General features: G+C 41.2%; 1 protein-coding gene across 6 annotated transcripts in view; it reads left to right on the top strand.

The window, feature by feature from the left end:
- Positions 1 to 2,798: 2,798 nt before the first annotated feature.
- TTLL11 (tubulin tyrosine ligase like 11) overlaps positions 2,799 to 19,028 on the top strand; it is a 51,905-nt gene continuing 35,675 nt past the window's right edge. For 2 of the 6 annotated variants that reach the window (XM_074846101.1, XM_074846100.1), the window contains exons 1-3: positions 2,799 to 3,174; positions 9,921 to 10,017; positions 11,813 to 11,946. In XM_074846101.1, coding sequence (XP_074702202.1) covers positions 2,809 to 3,174; positions 9,921 to 10,017; positions 11,813 to 11,946 — 597 coding nt within the window. In that variant the 5' untranslated portion in view covers positions 2,799 to 2,808. Of the gene's footprint in view, positions 3,175 to 9,920; positions 10,018 to 11,812; positions 11,947 to 12,596; positions 12,628 to 14,925; positions 15,131 to 19,028 lie in introns of those variants that run through there. The other 4 variants (XM_074846103.1, XM_074846104.1, XM_074846102.1 and 1 more) reach the window with 4 other exon arrangements.

Genomic DNA, 19,028 nt, shown 5'->3' with positions numbered 1-19,028 from the left:
TGTGCATTACTCACTTGTATTTTCTATTATTACTATTACAATTATTATTTTAATTTTATTTCAATTATTAATTTGTTTCTATCTCAGCCTACAAGTCTCCTTACCCTTATCCCTCCAACTCTCTCCTCCATTCCCCAAGGGTGGAGGAGGATGAGTGAGCAGCTGCGTGGTGTTTGGCTGCTGGCCGGGTTTAAACCACTACATTATCACCAGATAGTAACAATTTGTTCTTACCAACAACTCCCTCTGAGCAAGGGTCTCGGGAAATAAGCTTGTGTTTTAAGAGCACACAGTGACTTTCAATTTCCCTTCTCCTCAGAGGGGACAGATGATCTAAAGTTTCATATTTCTCTCCTGCTGCTAGATCCAACTTGCAGTATTCAGCAGGATACACTCTCCTTCTGCATTAACTTGCTACCTTATTACTACTCAACCTATACTTTACTCCCCTACCTTGCAGTACCTGAATACCATGTACAGTCTGACTTCATGCTGCACACTACAGACCATCTCTATTTATCTCAACATGAAATGAAGGTTTTATCCATACAATACAGTGCAAACCAGGTATCTGATAGATTACAGCCTCTCTGGTAGAGAAACAACTAGTATGTTATTGGCCTATAAGAAATGTGCATATGTCATAATTAGATATAAAAATATTTCCCCTTTGCAATCATTTTGTTTGGTATTTCCCATGCTCCAAAGCCTGTTAATGCCTTGGCCCATCTTAACTATTTCCCTGGCTTTTCCTTCAGCACTTGTGACATTGGTGAGGATAAATCTTCTAATATATGTTAAAAAATGTTCATCTGGGGGCTTGGCAGTAAAATAAGAGACAGAGCCAGGTCACCATTTAAAATTACACACCAGTTGGCAGTCACCAACATCTGGTGCTGGTTGGTGAGACAACCAGGATGTGACCTTCAATGAAGGACACAGAAAAGACCCACCTGGACAGATCAGCCTTTCCAAAGTGACAGGCCCCTCTGAGCTCCTGCTGGCATAGGGAAACGCTCCCAAGTTTTTAATTAAGAATTGTCACACCTATTAAAGAATAATGCACATCACTTAATAGCACCTGAGAGCAACCAAGTGCGAGCTACGTGACCTTAGCCTTCCTGGTTACTTCACACTGTAAGACACAACTCTGTAATTAATTAATTAATTAGTTTCTTTGTTGCCTGCAAGGGTAAATGGCAGAAGATAGATGATGCACTAAAAAAGAGTTAGGTGAAGCTCTAGTTTGCTGTTGAAATAAGACAGTATCATGGCAATTAAGCTTTCTTTAGAAATGTCTGCTGACTTGTGGGAAAGGGTCTACGCGTACGGAATCACCGTTGCTGGCACATTGTATCTCATGTCTTGGCTTCTATAAAATACCAGGGACCATGTGAGGTGAAAATGAGATATTAATCCAGATGTTCCTAAAACCTGATCTAGCAGGGTAAAAGATACATTCCAATCTCCTCCTGGTCTGAGGAGTTCCACAGTCAGCAGCTTAAGTCTTTTTATTTTAACTCGCAGCTAACTGGAAGTCCCACAATTTTGCTGCATTTATTTAAATTTTTCTTCCATTTTAACGATTTCTTCTGACGTCCTGTTTCAGTCCTGCTCCGTATCAGGAGCACGACTCTAGTGACAGCTCCCTCACACAGAATCCTGATTATTCCTCTCTTTTTTTTTCCCCTTCCCAAGTCTTGCATCTAAACCCGCAGTCCCTCGCAGCCGGGCGGGATTTCCCAGGGTGCAGCGCCACCGCCTGCCCGCGCTGCCGCTGCTGCCCTGCACTTGCTAAATTCCCTAAATCGCGGGTTTTTGCCGCTCTTCAGACAACAGCCGGTTCTCATATATTCTCATAGCCTCTGAACTAATGCCGTGAGGGATTCATGTAAAACTGGTAAGACTATTCGTTCTGTTATCGCTATTGTAAAACGTTTTTTTGTATTTTCTTGCTGTGTGTTTGACTGGCTCAGGCCGTGTAAGAATGTATTGAAAATCCAGAGATTAAGGTCACTCTCGCAGCATAGTATTCAGCTAAAACTGTGCAGCGCTAAATAGACCGTGGAAACACCCGTCTTGGGAGACATTTCCAGCACAGAGAGTTTAGGGCCAAAGGGCCCTTCAGCCAACATTCCCCACGCTCCCCCTCAGAGCGAGAGGCCCAGCGCCACTTTGCCAGCTGCATGGCCCAGTGTGGGCCAAGTGGCTTTTGATTAAAAATAATTCAAGAAAATACAGAAACTAATCAGGCTATACAGTGGACATTAGTCCAGAACACCAAGCTGGTTGTTACTGGACAAGGGTGAGGAAACTTAAGAGCTAAACCATGGTGTCGGTCTGAGGTAGAGGAGGGGGGCTTGTCTCAGAGTCACGGCACCGGGTCCCCCTGCCTCACGTGAAAATCACTCCACCACATGATAAAGGAACGGGTTTAATTTCTAAGCCACGCGGGCAGGGGGTTCGGTAGCAAAGGCAACGGCTGGCAGACACTGCCAGATCCACACGCCCGGCCTGAGGCGGGGGCCGTACGGGGCTGATCTCCCGCCCGGCGCCGCCCGCTTCCAAGATGGCCGCCCCGCCCCGGGCCGCGCCTTTCCGAAATGGCCTCCCCGGAAGAGGCCGGCGACCCATGCCAGCTCCCAAAATGGCCGAGGCGGCTACAGTACGTCATTGCCGACGGGGCGGGGCGAACGCCGTCCCCGCCTCACGCCGATTGGCCCCTCTCGCGCCCCGTCCGTCGCTCCGCTCTCATGGCAACGGGCGGGGAGCGGGGGCGGCGGCCGGGCCGAGGCAACGCGCCGCGGGATGGAGCCGGCCGGGGCCCCGCCGCCGGGCTGTGCCCCGGCCCGGGAGGCGGAGGAGCCCCCGGGGTCCCCGGCCCTCCCCGCGGAGGAGCCGCAGGGCGGCCAGTCCGCCGGGGCGCCCCCGGGGGAAGGGGCGCCCCCGCCGCCCGCCGCGGCCGAGCGGGAGCGGGACCACCACGGTGCCGGCCCGCAGCAGGGCCCGTCCGGGCGGGCGGCGCGGGGCGGGGGGCGGCGGGCCCCGGGGCGGCGCGGAGGGGAGGAGGGGGGCTGCGCCGCCCGGCGGCCCCGCGTCACGGTGGACAGCTCCAAGGCCAAGACCTCGCTAGAGGCGCTGAAGATCAGCCTGCGGCAGCTCCGCTGGAGGGAGGTGAGCGCCCGCCCGGCCCGCGAGGCGGCCGGTTACCCGGTCCCTCGAGCCCGGCCCTCAGGAGGCTCCTGGGGCTCTGCCCGGGGCTGCCTTCCCCTTCCCAGCCTGCCTGCGGCTCCGACAGGGCCCCGGCGCGGCTTGGCGGTGGTCCCAGCTGCGGCCCGTCCCTCCGCTCCTGCCGCTGCTCTGCTGGGAAACCTCCCCTCTGTTGCCTTGGGGTCTGCCTCCGGCAAAGCGCTTCCCCTTCCTCCTCCTCCTCCTCCTCCTTCCCCTGCTTCCCTGAACCAGCGCCAAAGCAGGCTCCTGTGGCCGGGGGCTCATCTTGGCCGGTGTCATCTCGACGCTGGGGTTACTTATAATTAGATGTCAAGTCTCAAGGCTGTTTTGATTCATGACCAAGAGCGCTATCACCAGTTATGCAAGCCAAAATAATCGGATATTATACTTCAGAGGTTAAACAGATCAGTGGAAAGGGCAAGAAAGAAATCAACCCCCATGCAGAAATGTTTGGCGCGTTGTGTCAGTTTTCCTTTCACCCTTCCCTCGCTATGGGTACGTGAAATAAGGCACGTGACAGCGCACAAAAAGTGCGACCTGCTGTCTGATCTGATGTCAAAGCCTCTGCACCACAGATTATCTCGAAGGCATGTCAAAGAGCATTGTGTATGACTGAAATAATACTAAACCACTTAATAAAGCATACATAACAGTCTTTAGCCTTCTAAATTATTGTATGTAGAAAAGGTATGACTTTTTTTATTTTTCTACAGCTTGCGTCTTGTGTTTTCTCTATGCTGTGTGAGGGGTTCAGTGTCTGCCTGTTTACGCTGAACTGGAGATGTGACAATATGAGAGCTGGCACAAAACTGATGCTTTGAAACTTCTCATTTAAATCCTGAAGAGTCTCGTAATATAAATCTTATTATAGATGCTAAATTGTTCTCAAACTCTAAAGACTTTCTTTCCATAATAACTTTACAAAAGGCTTTATAGAAGTTGAGATGGTTTCTAGCAGGTTTTCAAGGAATTTCTGTAAGAAAGAGGGTACTTGGAATCCATTTGGAAGAGGGAAGCTTGAGGGTACATGAAGTGGAAGGATAAAACCTGAGGATGAACTGTTTCTTTCTGTGCAGGGCTAGGGTGCAGCAGCGTGATCTACGGCACCTGCTTCACTTTACAGAGCTGCCTTTGGGATGCCTGCTCATGAGATACTAATATTTCTGTGCACCTGATGCTTTTTTAACAAAATTTGTACAGGCTTAGGGTAGACAGTATATTCTGTGTTGTTCCTAACCTCAGTTAAATGCTGCAAATTTATTTTTTGAAGTATTGAGTGGCAGTAAATACTACCTGTGTTTATTCATAATGTCCTAAATACATAACACCACGAAGACATAGATGGTCCTTGCCAGGAAGAGTAATGCTTTCTCGTTCTTCGTCTTCATAAAACTTGTACATTTTTGTTATTTAAATCCAGTGGGAGAACTTAAAAATCTCATTGCACAAATGCTCCAGTTCTCAGCCTCTGCTCTTAAGTAACAAAACACCAGAGGCATGAAATTAAAACCTCATACGGGTACCTCTCTTACCCCTCAGTGCACCTGTGGAGTGTCTGTCAGCAGCCTTGCTCCGTGTTTTGCTTGGTGACATACAGAGCAAGGGGGACTTCACACTTAATTTCTTCGTTCTTATGGTTAAGTTTTATGTTCAGAGTGCCCGGTGCCATTCCAGTGAGTGTTTCTGAACTACTGATTTAAGTTAGCCTCAGGGATTAATGAGCCATACTTACTGGTTAGTTTTGTCTTTTCTGTTTTCTGAGGGTTTACTGTTTTGCTTATCTGTCTTGCACTTGGTATTCTGTCCTACGAATTGACTTGTTCACATGCTCTTGTTCCTCTTCTGAATATCTGCGCTGTATTAATCAGCATTCTCCTTCCTGCTCTGCATCCCCCAACAGCAATCGCTTTTGCCTTTACTACATCTTTGTTTACTGTCTCCCTCAATATCCTTTCCCCTCCATCCGTTAGTTCAGTCAATATTTTCCATTTAGTCTGTTGCTTCCTCTTCTGGCCACTTAGTACTCTTAATAAAGAAGAGGCCTAATACGGAATTTTTGATGCTTGGCTGTACCATCTAGGTGGCCAATAGTTCATTCCCTGTAAACAAGTCACTGTAATGGTATTTCTGTATATTTTTCAGTTTGTAAATAGGTTAATAAGTATGACTGTAATGTTACCTTTTGCCAAGAAAGGATTTATCAGGGAATGTAGGGATAGGATGAGGGGTAATGGTTTTAAACTGAAAGAGGGCAGATTTAGATTAGATATAGTGAAGAAATTCTTCCCTGTGAGAGTGGTGAGACACTGGCACAGGCTGCCCAGAGAAGCTGTGGCTGCCCCCTCCCTGGAAGGGTTCAAGGCTAGGTTGGACGGGGCTTTGGGCAACCTGGGCTAGTGGAAGGTGTCCCTGCCCAGGGCAGGGGGGTGGAACTGGATGGGGTTTAAGGTCCCTTCCAACTCAAACCATTCTGTGATCCTGTGAACTATCCCTGATGGCCAGAGAGCCTTGGAAATGCTTGTGCTGTTACAGCAGGACCAGCAGAGGGAACACATGTTGTTTGTTGTAGGATCCGTACAAATAATGTGAAAAAAATATCTTAGAAGTAGTAATGAAATGCATGTGTTTTAAATACTGGTGTTTCAGGGGCTGGTATTCTACTATCATCCCTTGTATAATAATTTTCAAGATGATTGCATCTTGGGCTTTGATTTAGTATATTTGATCCTTCTCCCTCACCACTTTTACATTTTTTTTCTCATTGCTGCTTTTGTATTGTTCTTCTCTGTTTGCTGCTGGATGTACTGGCTTAAATATTTTGTTGGGCAGGAGACATTATAATAGGCTTCTTAAAATGGGCTCCTTTTTATTGATAACGTTTTCTGTCTAATGGATGGCATTATTACAGTGACATATAGGCTATTTGTTTTTTGTTTTACGTTGTACATGTTGAAATCTTCTTGCTGTAGTTACCCTGACTTGCCAGAAGAGTTTTGTTTCAGTGATAGGCTATTTTTGCAATATGTTCCCTGATAATTTGTAGAAGACATAATGTACCATGTGATTATAGAGTTATCCACATGGTAATAGTTCATTTTAATATGGTAAATGCCATGATAAGACCAAAAAAAAAAAAAGACTAGTCTAAACATGGCTAATATTGGTGAGCAGTTTATTCTATGGCAGTGATATATGAGGAAGAGGTGAAAGAGTCCAAGAGAGAGCAATCTGACTATTGAGAGTCTGTTATTGGAATCAAAAAACAGAAAAAAATCCCTTTCTTTTTAGCTGTGGGAATTTAGAGTAAATTAAATTATCAATCATGATAGCCCTGTCTGGAGTAATGCGCAGGGGTGGACCTTTTAAAAAGCATTGCAGAATTTTAATGTGCATGCCAGTGAAGCAATTACTCCCGTCGCTAGTTTGGACTATCTGATTTAGTGTGTCAGATTCTTTAAATGAACATGATATGCCAAATGAAATAATGGGCACAAATTGAGCTTGCATCCTGAGTTTATTCATCACTTAATAAATTATTTCTTTGGCTAGCTTTCAATTACCAAGAAAATGGAAGAAGCAGATGTCTTGGGCATCAAATATCCCAGCATTAAGCGTTTCATTTGTCTCGCTGTTCAGTAGCTGCATGGAGGCGTAGAAATAGTTTGAAATTTTACGCTGGGAAAGCTGACTAGAAGACAAGAGTCATCTAGCTTGTCATTAAACATGATGGAACAGCGTGATGTGACCCGTGAGACAATTTAAATTACTGGCTTCTAATCAAAAGGTAGAAATGATCTGTCAGACATATTTGACTATGATGGATTATTAATTGCGTCAAAGTTGTGGAAGCAGTTCTTTCTCTTTGTGGCTCCTTGGTTTTTGTTCTGACAAATGCCCCCCAACTCTGAATAAAAAAAGACTTTAAATATATTGTTCAAGAGTTAGTGAATTGGTTTCGCCCTGAAAGTTGTTTGCGGTGACTGATTCTAGGACCAGACTCTCAGGATTTCCGCACAGGATGAATATGCAGCAGCTTACAACCTCTGTCCCGCTACGGCTGTGAGCTCCCGAGTCCCCGGGCTGTGAGCACCATGGCTTTGGCATCAGTTCGTGCAGATCTGAGCTATTCCAGCTGACACCAGGTAGCCACAGACAGAAGTCACGAGAACAGAGGACTGCTTCAAGCATCCACCTTTCTTTTTAGCTAGTCCTCTGCACCAGGAACTGGCAGAAAGGCCTCTTTTACCAGAATAAGATCAATTTATATCTGCTTGGCACTGCCAGAGGAAGCAGAGTAACACTATTCTTATGTAAAAGTATAACACGGATGATAAAGAAGCCTTCCCAGCTCATTCAGGAAGTGAGTTTGATCCCGTTGTTGGATAAATCCAAATAATCTTGATTCATCAGGAGTGGGGAAGTTGCTGTGCTACCTGAATCGCTGATGCGGGGGTGCAGTGCTTCCATTTTCCAGTCCAGAGGTGCTCACTCTTCGTCTGTTGTGAAATGATTTCTGTGCAGTGTTTGTAAAGTGCTTTGATATCCTCTGTAGATGAAAGGTGTTATATAAATGCAAATTTCATTCCTTTCATTTCAATTTCATTTAATAAATAAATAAATTGTTCAGGATATAGTGGGAAGGGCGCTCTGAGACCTAATACTGCATCTGTATTCTGGATATACCTGTGGAGAGAGGTTAAGGCCACTGATTGTCTTTCAGAGCCTAACAGAATTAATTTTCACTTGTACAAAAACAGATTTTGCGGGCTGAATAATAATGAAATAAGTGAAGAATCCAGTGGCTCTGTTAAACTGGGTATCTCGTCCCTATGAGTAAGGAAATAGAGAAAGGATGCATTGCTCAATTAGCATTTTAAATTAATTTTTCAAGGCTATTTACTGAGGAAACTGAAATTTTAATTAAAGTAGCAAATAAAGTAATTCACTCAAAGCTTTATGAGATTCTTTTTTTTCTGTCATATTGGAAAAAACAATCCAGTGCTTAAAGAAATGTTTTAAAGCAAGAAAAATTACATTTGGAGTAAAGAACAAGTAGTTTCTGCAAAATACTGTGGTTCTTTCAGTAAGTAAATGGTACCAAAGTCATTGAGTGATGAGGGTGGTGGGTATTTCATACAAGTGTGTCCTAAAAATGCTGTGGTCAGAAACATAGCCTATTTATTTGAAAAAGATGTAACCTAATAATAGAAGAGATTCCTGTGAATGTATTCCATATGGTATTTAATGGCATTTACATGGAGATGCAGATAAAATGTTTTTTTGGATTGATAAAAGGGACTGTGTCTAAGAGAACAAGTGTGGAAAATAAGAGTACCTTTTTTACGCAAAACTAATTATTAATTATTATAACAAATTACAGATGTTTGGTGTTTAACAGTAATGTTTTTGCTTTGCATTGTTGTTACTGCTAATTCATGGGGCTTTTGTTCTTACTGCTGGTAGCCTGCCTTTTTTAAACCATTTTACTACTATTAGAAACTTGCTATCAATAATTGGCAACGCTGTTTCAGAGCTCTGCAGACTGTTTAAATAAAGTTGATCTTGTTAATAGAAAACTGTATTCTTCTAATTTATGGTGAAATCTTGTGTGAACGGGAAAAGAAGCTCTTAAGTTGTTGGAATACTTAATATTGTTGAAATAATTGCCTTAGTCCTTAATAGTTGAATTACATATGCTCCACAAACGATTAATTAAATTATAAGCTTGTCTTTTAAATACAAACTATTAGGACCAGAAAGGAATTAATACTGTATAATTAGTACATATAACTGAATATATAAAAATGAATAGTATGGTTATATCACTTACATATCTTGCTTTGAATATCCATTTTAAATTTATTGCCGCTTGGACTCCAGTGTAAATCAGCTTGCTCAGAGAGTGCTTTGCAGTTACAAGTTACTATTAATTTACAACAATATTACTAGCTACACGTATTCCCTGAAATAAAGTTCTTCTAGGGAATAGAAACGTTCCCTGCTCATGCTAGACTGGGAGCACATGGAGATGCCACACGGTTGGGGGTAAAGGGCCACTGTGGGTACAGATGCAATTTGGGAAAGGATTTGGGTTACAGAGGGGGAGCACAAATACAAGCCATGAGACTCTTGGTGTTAAATAGTGATCTTTTTAAGAATAGGAGTTGATTTAGTAACTGCCAGCAATGACAATTCGTCTGTAACCTGTAGTGCTTTTTTCCCTTGATGGTTACTTATCACCCCTTAAACTGGGGAGGAAAAAAAACCAACCCAAAACGTTGTCAGAGTTTGTTTACTTCCCAGCTGTAATACTTGCTATTACTGTGCCTTCATGTGCCGGAATTAAGTGCTGCTTAATGAAATTTTATTCTCTGTAATAGTATTTTAAATTACAAATGAGTCATGCCTTAATTGTGGTTGATAACAAGCTTGGAGTTTCTCAGTACAGATCATGCCTCTCAGTCATTTGTTTTTAGTTTGTAGAAACCTTTCACAGTTTTAACATCTTGAACTTTAGAGTCTTGAACTGATCAAAATATTCTTAGTTTTGCAAGATATGAGCATATTTTCTTTTGACAGTCAGAATACTCTTCTTGAATGGATTATGCGTAATATGAGTGTTTAGAAGAGTAAGGAATGAATGGGTATTGCCAGTTTGCTTCAAAACTTGTCTCCTATCTCTTTTCCAGTTTCCTTTTGGCAGACGCTTGCCGTGTGATATCTATTGGCATGGGGTATCATTTCATGATAATGATATATTCTCAGGTCAAGTCAACAAGTTTCCAGGTACCTTACTTTTGTTTCGAGTTTAAGCAAATGCTTTAAAAACATGATTATTTTAACTGTTCCTGTGTTTGACTGTTTTTTAATGTGAATTATCTGCCTAATCAGCTGATAGTATTTTTAGCATATTACCATTTTTGGTAGGTGATTTCTGCTTAGGGGGTATGAATAGCAGAATGGGTATCTTGAACAATTTCTGAACTGAAATTTGTTTTGGAGAGAAAGTGTTTTGGATGAAAAGAATGCTTCATATGTATGAATTCAGGAAAAATAAGAGTGTTAAGCTATAATTTAAGTGAAGTACGCAATTATTGTCTGTTATCTAGCATTGATAACAGTGCTGTGTCTTTGGATTTGGTTTTGATTCAAAGTGGAACGAATCTGTTTTGTTTGCACTCTGGCTTATCTCAGGGAGAAGCTCAAAGTGGAGTTCCTCAAATGCATTTCTTAATATTGAAGAGTTCATGTCAGCCCTCATCTTATGATGACTCTTCTACTTTTTTAAGCTCCCTTTTTTTCTCATTTAATCCTGTTGAGATCTCTCTAAATAAGAGCTAAGAGCTTAGGTATTGACTTACCTAAGCCCTTTACTCAGATTTATTGCTGCTGTTAGTATGCTCTGTGAGTAAGAACCCTCAGATACTGAACTTTATGCTTATTTACTCTGGCTTTCTCCTGTCTCTGGGAAGTTCACATTCAAGTATCGAATGGTGTAGTTTTCTGGTGATTTAAATCTGTGTTAGATGAATGTTAGTCTCTCTATATTCTGGCTTCTAGGTGGTAAGCAAGTGGCCTCCACATTAGTCAAAACCAGAGTCCTTCAGATCTGATTTCCAGGAACATTGTGCTAAAGGCTGGGTTTTACTAAATTCTTTCTCTTGAAGAAGAGGTCTTGATACTTCTTAGTTACTTGTGATAGATTCAAAGAATCTGAGGGGGTTGGTCCTCAGAAAGACTTAGAAACTTTTCTATAAAAATAGCTTTTTAGTCATGCTCCCGATGGAAATACGACTTCAGCAGGTGTGTGTGTGTTCACTGTCACATTCTGTCCTCCTTGTACCTTTGGAACCTCCTGGCCAAAATCAACCGTGCTCAACAGAGGTTTGTAGTCACAGACCACTGAGTTCCTGTAGGTTTTGTGGAAAATTGCTGACTGTGTAGCAAAGAAACCCACCAATGATGTTCTCACTGAGAAAGAAACTGCAGCGTGAACTAAGCCGTGATACTTGAAATCACATAAACAACACAGGAGTGACCCTGAATGCCCTGACCTTGGGAAAAGCTTCTACCAGAGCTCATGTGGATCTGGAAATGGCATGATCCAAGCATGAGATTCAAAGCTGCAGGAAAGCAGCGAAGTTTGGCTGCTCCACAATACCCTGTTCTTTCTGACGTAGTTACTTAAATTAATGCAAAGTAAACACAAAGTGGGTGATTATATTTAAATGATATTTTTTGCCTATTCCTGGAACAATAGCAGGCTAGGGCAATAATCTTGGATTATGGCAAAGACAGTAGTTACTATTTGACTAAAGCTTTTCCTCTATTATTCTGAGCTGTATTTTTGATAATTTTTTTCTAATACGATACAGTAATACATATATTATGAAATATGGCAGGGGAATGCTACAAATATTTAGCAGATTTTAAATTTTAAAAGGTTTTCAGCTTTACTGAAAACAATGACTAGAGTACCTACCTACCAGTAGGGTGAGTAATGCTATAACAAGCTACTTTTAGGATGAGACTCCAGTGTGCATTTTTCATCACTTTTAGACAATGTGTGTTCTTTTCCCAGGCATGACGGAGATGGTACGTAAAATTACACTAAGTCGGGCAGTGCGAACAATGCAAGATCTGTTTCCTCTTGAATATAACTTCTATCCTCGATCCTGGATTCTGCCAGAAGAATTTCCCCTCTTTGTGGCTGAGGTAGATTACTTTTACTCTCAGAATAGTATAACTTTCTGGATATTGTTGCCATGTCATTCTTTAGTTTTTTATACCTACCAGATTATTTAAAATCACACCACTGGGTGCTGTGGATGACATCTTTTTCAGTTTGCCTGAGATAAGACAGAGTCTGGATGAAGTGCTTTTGTTATGTTCTAGAATAAACTTAAAACCAGTTATGCTTCTCTGCAATGCCAGAAGAGATGTCTGAAAATTAAACATGTAGAACCATAAGCCCTTTCACTGGATATTCTACTGAGTTTAAAAGGGCTGAGGAGGTTCCAGTACAGTAGTGCATGGAATGTGGCACTTCACCAGGTTCGTTGTCACTGAAGTCTTTAGTCCATCCTGCTTGTTCTATCCAAATCCTTCAAAACAACATTTTGTACTGTGCGTTGTTAAATATACTCGCATCTTCCTGAATAATTGTTTGAGTCTCTTGTCAGACTGTTGCTTTGCTTAAATATTCAGTGTAATAAAATGCCATTCTTTTTCAGCTTTTTTTTTTTTTTTCAAAAGTGATGCTGTATGTTGGTGTTTGGTTCTGTTATTACAAATATTTGTTAAAATATTGTATGTGTTTGTTTTAACCCTGTCTGACTCGCCCAGTGCATTCTTGTATTCTACAGTATGCTCTGCTTGGAAAAGTGAGAGAAAAAGGTATGGACTTCAATAGACTTCTGTGCTGTGTGTTACTTTTTAGATAATTACCATATCCACAATCCAGTGAAATCCATGAACATCTCTTAATATATAATCTTCAAGTGTGCTGGGTCACTCCCATGGCACTGCTAGTAACAATAAAAATGAATAAAATCCCAACAGTACTTCAGCCTTATTGCTTTAGGTGTAAGACCGATTTGTAAAAGGAGTGTAAATTGTCCAATCAATTTAGAAATGACAGGTAGATAAGTGCAAATAACTTGGAAGTAAACTTTTAAAATGGTGCACTCGGGTTCTAGCGATGACCCTTTTGGGAATTGTGCCTGTCTAGGTTACAGGACACTGATTAACTGAGCAGCAGGTTAAACGCACAGACCCGCACGCTGTCAGCAGGTGGCACTGCAAATAAATACTTTTCTCTGGTTGAACGGTTACTGGAGTGAAAATGATTCGGTTTTTGTTCCAAGAATAACAGATGTCCAGTAACACACTCCTAGGAGTTTCCTTTGCATATGTTCTTCCATCTGTGTTTGAGAAAAGCATAGTTCTTGTTATCAAACATTATATTTTATGTTGTAAGAGTTTATGTTCTACTTAACACAAGTTTGTAATGTAACCCCTCCAAAACAAGAAAAAATACAAAAAAATTCCAAATCCACTGTGAACCATAAATGGTTCAGCATGCTTTTCACTTGCAATTTTGTGAGTTCTCAGTAGGAGCTCTCCAGTCGTTTCTGTTGTTTATTTGTTCGTATGTGAGTTTGTTTGCTTTATAACCAAGGGACCCTAATGCTGTAGCTCTCCGAGATTGAATTTTCAGTTTATTCACAAACAAGTACAAACCAGCATTGGCAGTGCCTGAATGTTAGACATACCCCTATAGGAGCTGGCATACACTTGAATAAATGAATGCCATGTGTACATTTATCTAAGGAAAAGATGATTTAGCAATCTCTGGTATTTCTGAAAGTAAAGCTGTATTGTCATGGGCTGCAGCTGCTGAGTGTGTAGCTCTAGATGTGGCGTGCTGAACCTCGTGTTGCTGTACCTGCACTGTAACTAGTATTCAGGTCCTTTAGGGCATAGATAATTACCAAAAATCACAAATTCTGTGTCTGTGTAGATCTAGGTTAGACATGAGAAGATGAGTATAGGATTTTGTCGTAAAGGACTGGACCGAGACATGAACACCTATGAGATTTTGCCTGTAATAGAAATGACCACTGGAAGAAGAAACTACTTGAGAATTTATATCTCACTGCCTCCTTCTGAAGCACTACATTTCAAAACAATTTCTCTCTCAAACATTCCTATTGTGCCTCACTTCTCTAGATGTGATTGTGAACTCTTATCATACATTTGTATCAATAACTAAATAAAATGCTGTCAGTTTTTCCCACTTTCCCTTATACCTACATCCAGGTAGAAAACACTACAGCTAATCTAATATTAGCCTTCTGTGCTGTAAAAGCCAATAGTTGATGAGAAAGGTGTACTCTTGAGTTTGTTGTGGATGAGCTTCATATCGGGAAATACCGACAAAATGGTAGTTCCCTGAGTGTCATGTATTGCAATGAAATGGTGACAGGTATTTTTAACAAGGCCTTAAAAGTTCATTTTACTAATTAAATATATATTTAGCTATTTTCAATATTCACCTTTTTTTTACCTTCTGAAACATTTTGTAATAACATGTCACTGTAACAGAAGATGAATTACAGATAAGCAAATCTCTTGGGTGTGGCAGTAATCACCACCTCACTAACAGGGAAGAATCTGTTGGAATCTGTGCGAAGAACTTATTTCTAATGGGAAATTCCAATTTCTGAAAAGTAACTAGCTTGGGATTCAAACCAGGACCTTGATTGCTTTCATACTGCCTTCTTTGTGTTGTCAGTGAGGATGATGAATAGGCCTAGTATGATTAATTTTTAATAAGAATCTGATTTGGACAGTCTAATTTCCAGCACAGCATATTTTTGGTGGTTTAATCAGGTTTTCAGCTTTTGGATATCTCTTAGGCATAGACATGAACGTTGTAGTCTTAGTGCTGTCAAATCTTATAGCCCATTATATGTATTTTTTCCAGAACACTATATTCATTCAGCCTGTGTTTCCTCATGAAAGGCAAACCTGGAACTGGATCAGATTTTCGTACCATTAGACATCATACTCTCCTCTTGCTGTTGACTGTAAATGGTTAACATGTTTTCAAAGATAATTTTCTTCTGTCAAGCTAAGTACCCAGAAATATCTCATTTCATAGGAGCTAATTTTCCTACATGACTGAATTTTCAAAGTCTGGACAAGCCTCCTCATAATGAGAATCTGAAAGAATATAGTTGAGAGGATTGTGAAGAATTTGAAGACAACTGTCAGGAATTTCCTTGAAGATCAAGAAACCATCTGCTTTCTTCAAGACAGTCAATCTGCTGAAAACCAGACTGACTCTGGATTACTATTCCCACTTCCCCCACTGTCCTATCTTCATCTGCCATGTGTAAGTTTTGATGGACTAGAAGGCCTGAATAATATCCAGTCCTTGTAGTCTCATAAAAAATGGACTAGAAAATGATGGAGAAAATTATTTCCTTTCCAGCTAAATGCGAAGAGTTAAATAAGAGGTCTATGAAACCAATGATTGTTAAAATGCAATACCTCAAAAGCAGGTTGCTGTTGCATCTTTAACAATAGTCCCCAGAAAGCCTTATCCTTTTTGAAAAGGTACTGCTGTAGCAGAGCAGAAGTAGCCTGAGGCGTGAACAACAGACATGGGAATGGGAGGCAGATTGGCCCGGCTGGTTTCATAGAGGTTCTTTATTACTTTCTGCCGTAGTAAACCATGATTGGCACTTCGTACGTACAGCTAGAGTCATAGTAGGGTATGTTTAGTCATGGAGGTTTAAGATTAACCAAGGATCTTTCTGGGGTGCTATCTTTAACAGCAGTGAACCAGGGAAACTCCTCCAGTATGCAGAGTAATGTCACGTCAGGGGAAGATTATTCTTTAGTGGTAAAAAGACTAGGGCATAAATCCTGCTTTCCTTCTTTGCACATCTCGGCCTGCTGATCTACTTGGACCTATTTATCCACATGCCATTTACGTAAGCCTGATCTCCACTGTGACGTTTAATCCTTCAAAGTGACCTATTTTGAAGAAGGATCTCATTGAGTTAGTGTGACAATTGTCCATGAGAAAAATCCTAGACTAAATAATTGATCTTGAATTTCTGCTGTAGTTAGTAGGAAGGCTTTCAGCAGTGTGATTCTCAATGAAATAAATAACTGGATAGGATGGAGCCAGAAGTCCTCCAGGCCTTGGGAATGTCACCACAAGCAGAGCTGCGCCTCTCATGTGAGTCAACAGCTGAATGTAGTCACAGCAGAGGGTGCTGTCCAGAAATCGCGATGCTCTGACCGCTGCTCTGCCTTTGCCTGTGTGCTAGTTTTTTCCCTTTCATACTGCAGTGCCAGGGCTGATGGTGGCAAATGATTGTTTTTTCCTTCGTTAGATTGTATCCTCAGGCTTCTTAAAGTCAATCTCCAGTTGTTGCTGGCGAGCCGCAGGCCTGTGTAAAACCAGATCACCAACTTCATTCAGCACGTGTCTGGCTGAACAGAGAGAACAGCAGCTGCAGGTCTGGTGCCGTAAAATGTGTGAATGCGAGAAAAGAGCGATCTGTACTGTGACATCCCTCTGTTTTGAAAAGAAGAGTTTTTAAGTGCTTTGTTCTTCTGAATCTCATGAGTAGGTGATAAACTTGTTAGCTTGCATCCTGTGTTTTCTTTAGCTGCCTTCTTTGTTAGGGCTCCCTGTGCCAGAGCTGTTAGGAGTTTCATGAGCTACAGTCCTTCGGCATCTACTCATTGAAACCTGGATTTTATAGTTGCGTTTTGGTAAATTACAATTTGTGCTCTAATCATTTCTTTCCTCCTAAATCTTTGTGAATGCAGTGCTACTATGTGTACACCCACAGGGACTTTACATGCAGAGAACAGTGATAGAGCTGGGGGAGCTATAGAGGCTTCCTCACTCAGGTCCTGCTGCTTTACCGTGAACTTAAAGGGCTGCTCGAGCGGGCAATGCAGCCGTTCATTTTCCACTGCTTGCTCAGTCCTTCACCTCCAAACCCATTGCCAATTAATGCCACTTCCCTTGGGTTTTCTTTTTGTTCTTGGTGTGTGCCAGTTGGATCACTACATTCACACTCCAGTTGCCAAACAGCTTCCGACAGCAGTGGGCACCGCTGGTGCTGATGGATTGGGAGCGGCAGCAGTCGGGTCTTCAGTCAGCCTGTACCTCGGGTAGCTGCTTTTTTCCTCTATGCCTCTGAAGACTGAGACATGTTAACTCACTGGCTTAAACGTACTCATATTCTTTCCTTGCTACATGCTGTAAAACATGCCATATTTTATGAATAGTTTTAAAAATTAATCTAAGATAACTCTAAATCCTTCCTGACTTCTTTCTTTCTTTCTCAATTTCACTTCTAATTGAGGCATCCAAATCTCTGCAGTTCTTACTTCTGCTATACAAGTAATAAATTAAAATTTATTTAGGCAGTGGGAGATAGGCATGTAACATGAAAGATCTGATATTCAGCAGATATGTCAGGCCCTTACAGTGACCTAGTTACTGTCATCTTGATTTTTTTCTCCTCAAATAAAATGCATTGAAGCTTGCAAAGTTTAGTTTGGTTCTTGGGAATGTGAGCTTTGTAGGCAATTTAGATGGTGCAATTGCTCTTTTAGCTAAAAAGATTGATTATTTTCTTTTTTTGGAGAGAGAGTTTTGAGTGAATATAAGCCGTTTACAAAAGTGCAGATTTGAATCCAATGGTTAGTTATTGGTGCCATGTTTAATTCTGACTCACTGTATCCAGTTGGGAATGACATTAGCCTCCAAACGGTCCCTGCTAAATGAATGTAGCAGTTCAGCATGTTCAAAGGCCAAAACAACCTTATTACAATAATCATGTTTTGGACTGCCAACTGTTAACAGTCTGTTCCAGGTGGGATTATCTAATTTTCTCACAGATAAAATAACTGATTCTTTAGGAAAGAAAAATGGGCATTTCACTTTTTAAAAAAAAAATTTTTACTTTTTTATGTAACTCCCATTAGTTTGTTAAAACCAAAAACTCCAAAGATATTTATTGTTGCTTTCAAGAAGCTAGTTTCTATAAAAGGCTGTTGTCTGTTATAGTGCCAAGCTCTGTTTATGCCCCAGAAATCAAGTTGCTGATGTCAATATGTAGAAATGACAGTGGGATATAGTAAAAAGTTCCGATTCAACTCTCTTTTGAATTTGAGACATTTGGATCTAGATCTGAGTTTTAATCTTTCTTTTTTTCCTTTTTATTCTTACTTTCTGTGTGAGGATGCAGACACCTCTCTATAATCCTATAATTCTCTATAATTTACTTTTGTGTTTCATTTACTAAGGCCACAGCTGAGATTCTCTAGGACAGTTAATTTCTGACAAACTTCCCCATCACTGTTATCATTTCTATTTGTGGTAAACCATTTCCCTTATATGCCCCAAGAATCTAGGGCACAGTGTGGAAAAAAACCCTCAAGATATGGGTATAATGGTTTATCTTGTACTCATGGATATCTACAGAGCAGCCAGAGAACTGGATACATGAGTATCGAGGTCCATGCTGCTGTAAACAATACAGAAATAGGTCATATAGTCCTCCAGCGACATTCTTACAAAGTATTAAAGTTGACTTTAACAAACAGAGATCTTGCATGTCAAGACGCTGCAAACAATGGAAAGAAACTGATACTGAAGGGTACTGGTTTGCTAACCTTTTTTTTTTTTTTCTTATCTCTTTTTTTTTTGCTGTTTCTGTGTCTTGATGATTGTTATACACATGCTCACAGAGTGTTAGTAGATGTTGGGATTTCTTACCTGCTGTTCCCCTTCTAGTGGGGGCATCTCCCATGACCCCATACTTAGTAAGTTCAATTGTCAGTATGTGTCTTTTGAACAAAACATTTTCCAGAATGATTCTCTTAATTTAACTTGTTAGCAGTAAAGAGTATTTGACGTAAGTTTTTAAGAAATCTGCAAACTGGAAGCATCTGTGAAAGAAACGAAATGTATCTTGTGTAGTGACTTTTCTAAGCATTTTTGCATATTAAAATGCATTATGCCACATAGATATTGGTGGTGTCTGTTTGCGAGCTCGTACACTAGAGCGCACTGTGTTTCACACTGAACCAGTACAGCAGTGGTGAATGCCTGAACACAGGTTGAACATGTGCACTAGCTTGAGGAAACAGCAGGCCAGGCAGGGAGTGCTTTGTAGATTCATCCAAAGGTTTGATTTGGTACTAGGCACCATCAGATTCTCCAGCAACTTTCCTCCCTGTTCTGATTTCACATGAGG

The sequence above is a fragment of the Strix aluco genome, chromosome 20, assembly GCF_031877795.1.
Source record: "Strix aluco isolate bStrAlu1 chromosome 20, bStrAlu1.hap1, whole genome shotgun sequence".
NCBI lineage: Eukaryota > Metazoa > Chordata > Aves > Strigiformes > Strigidae > Strix > Strix aluco.
Note: the sequence above shows the minus strand (reverse complement) of the source record. Positions and strands in the feature narration are given on the sequence as shown.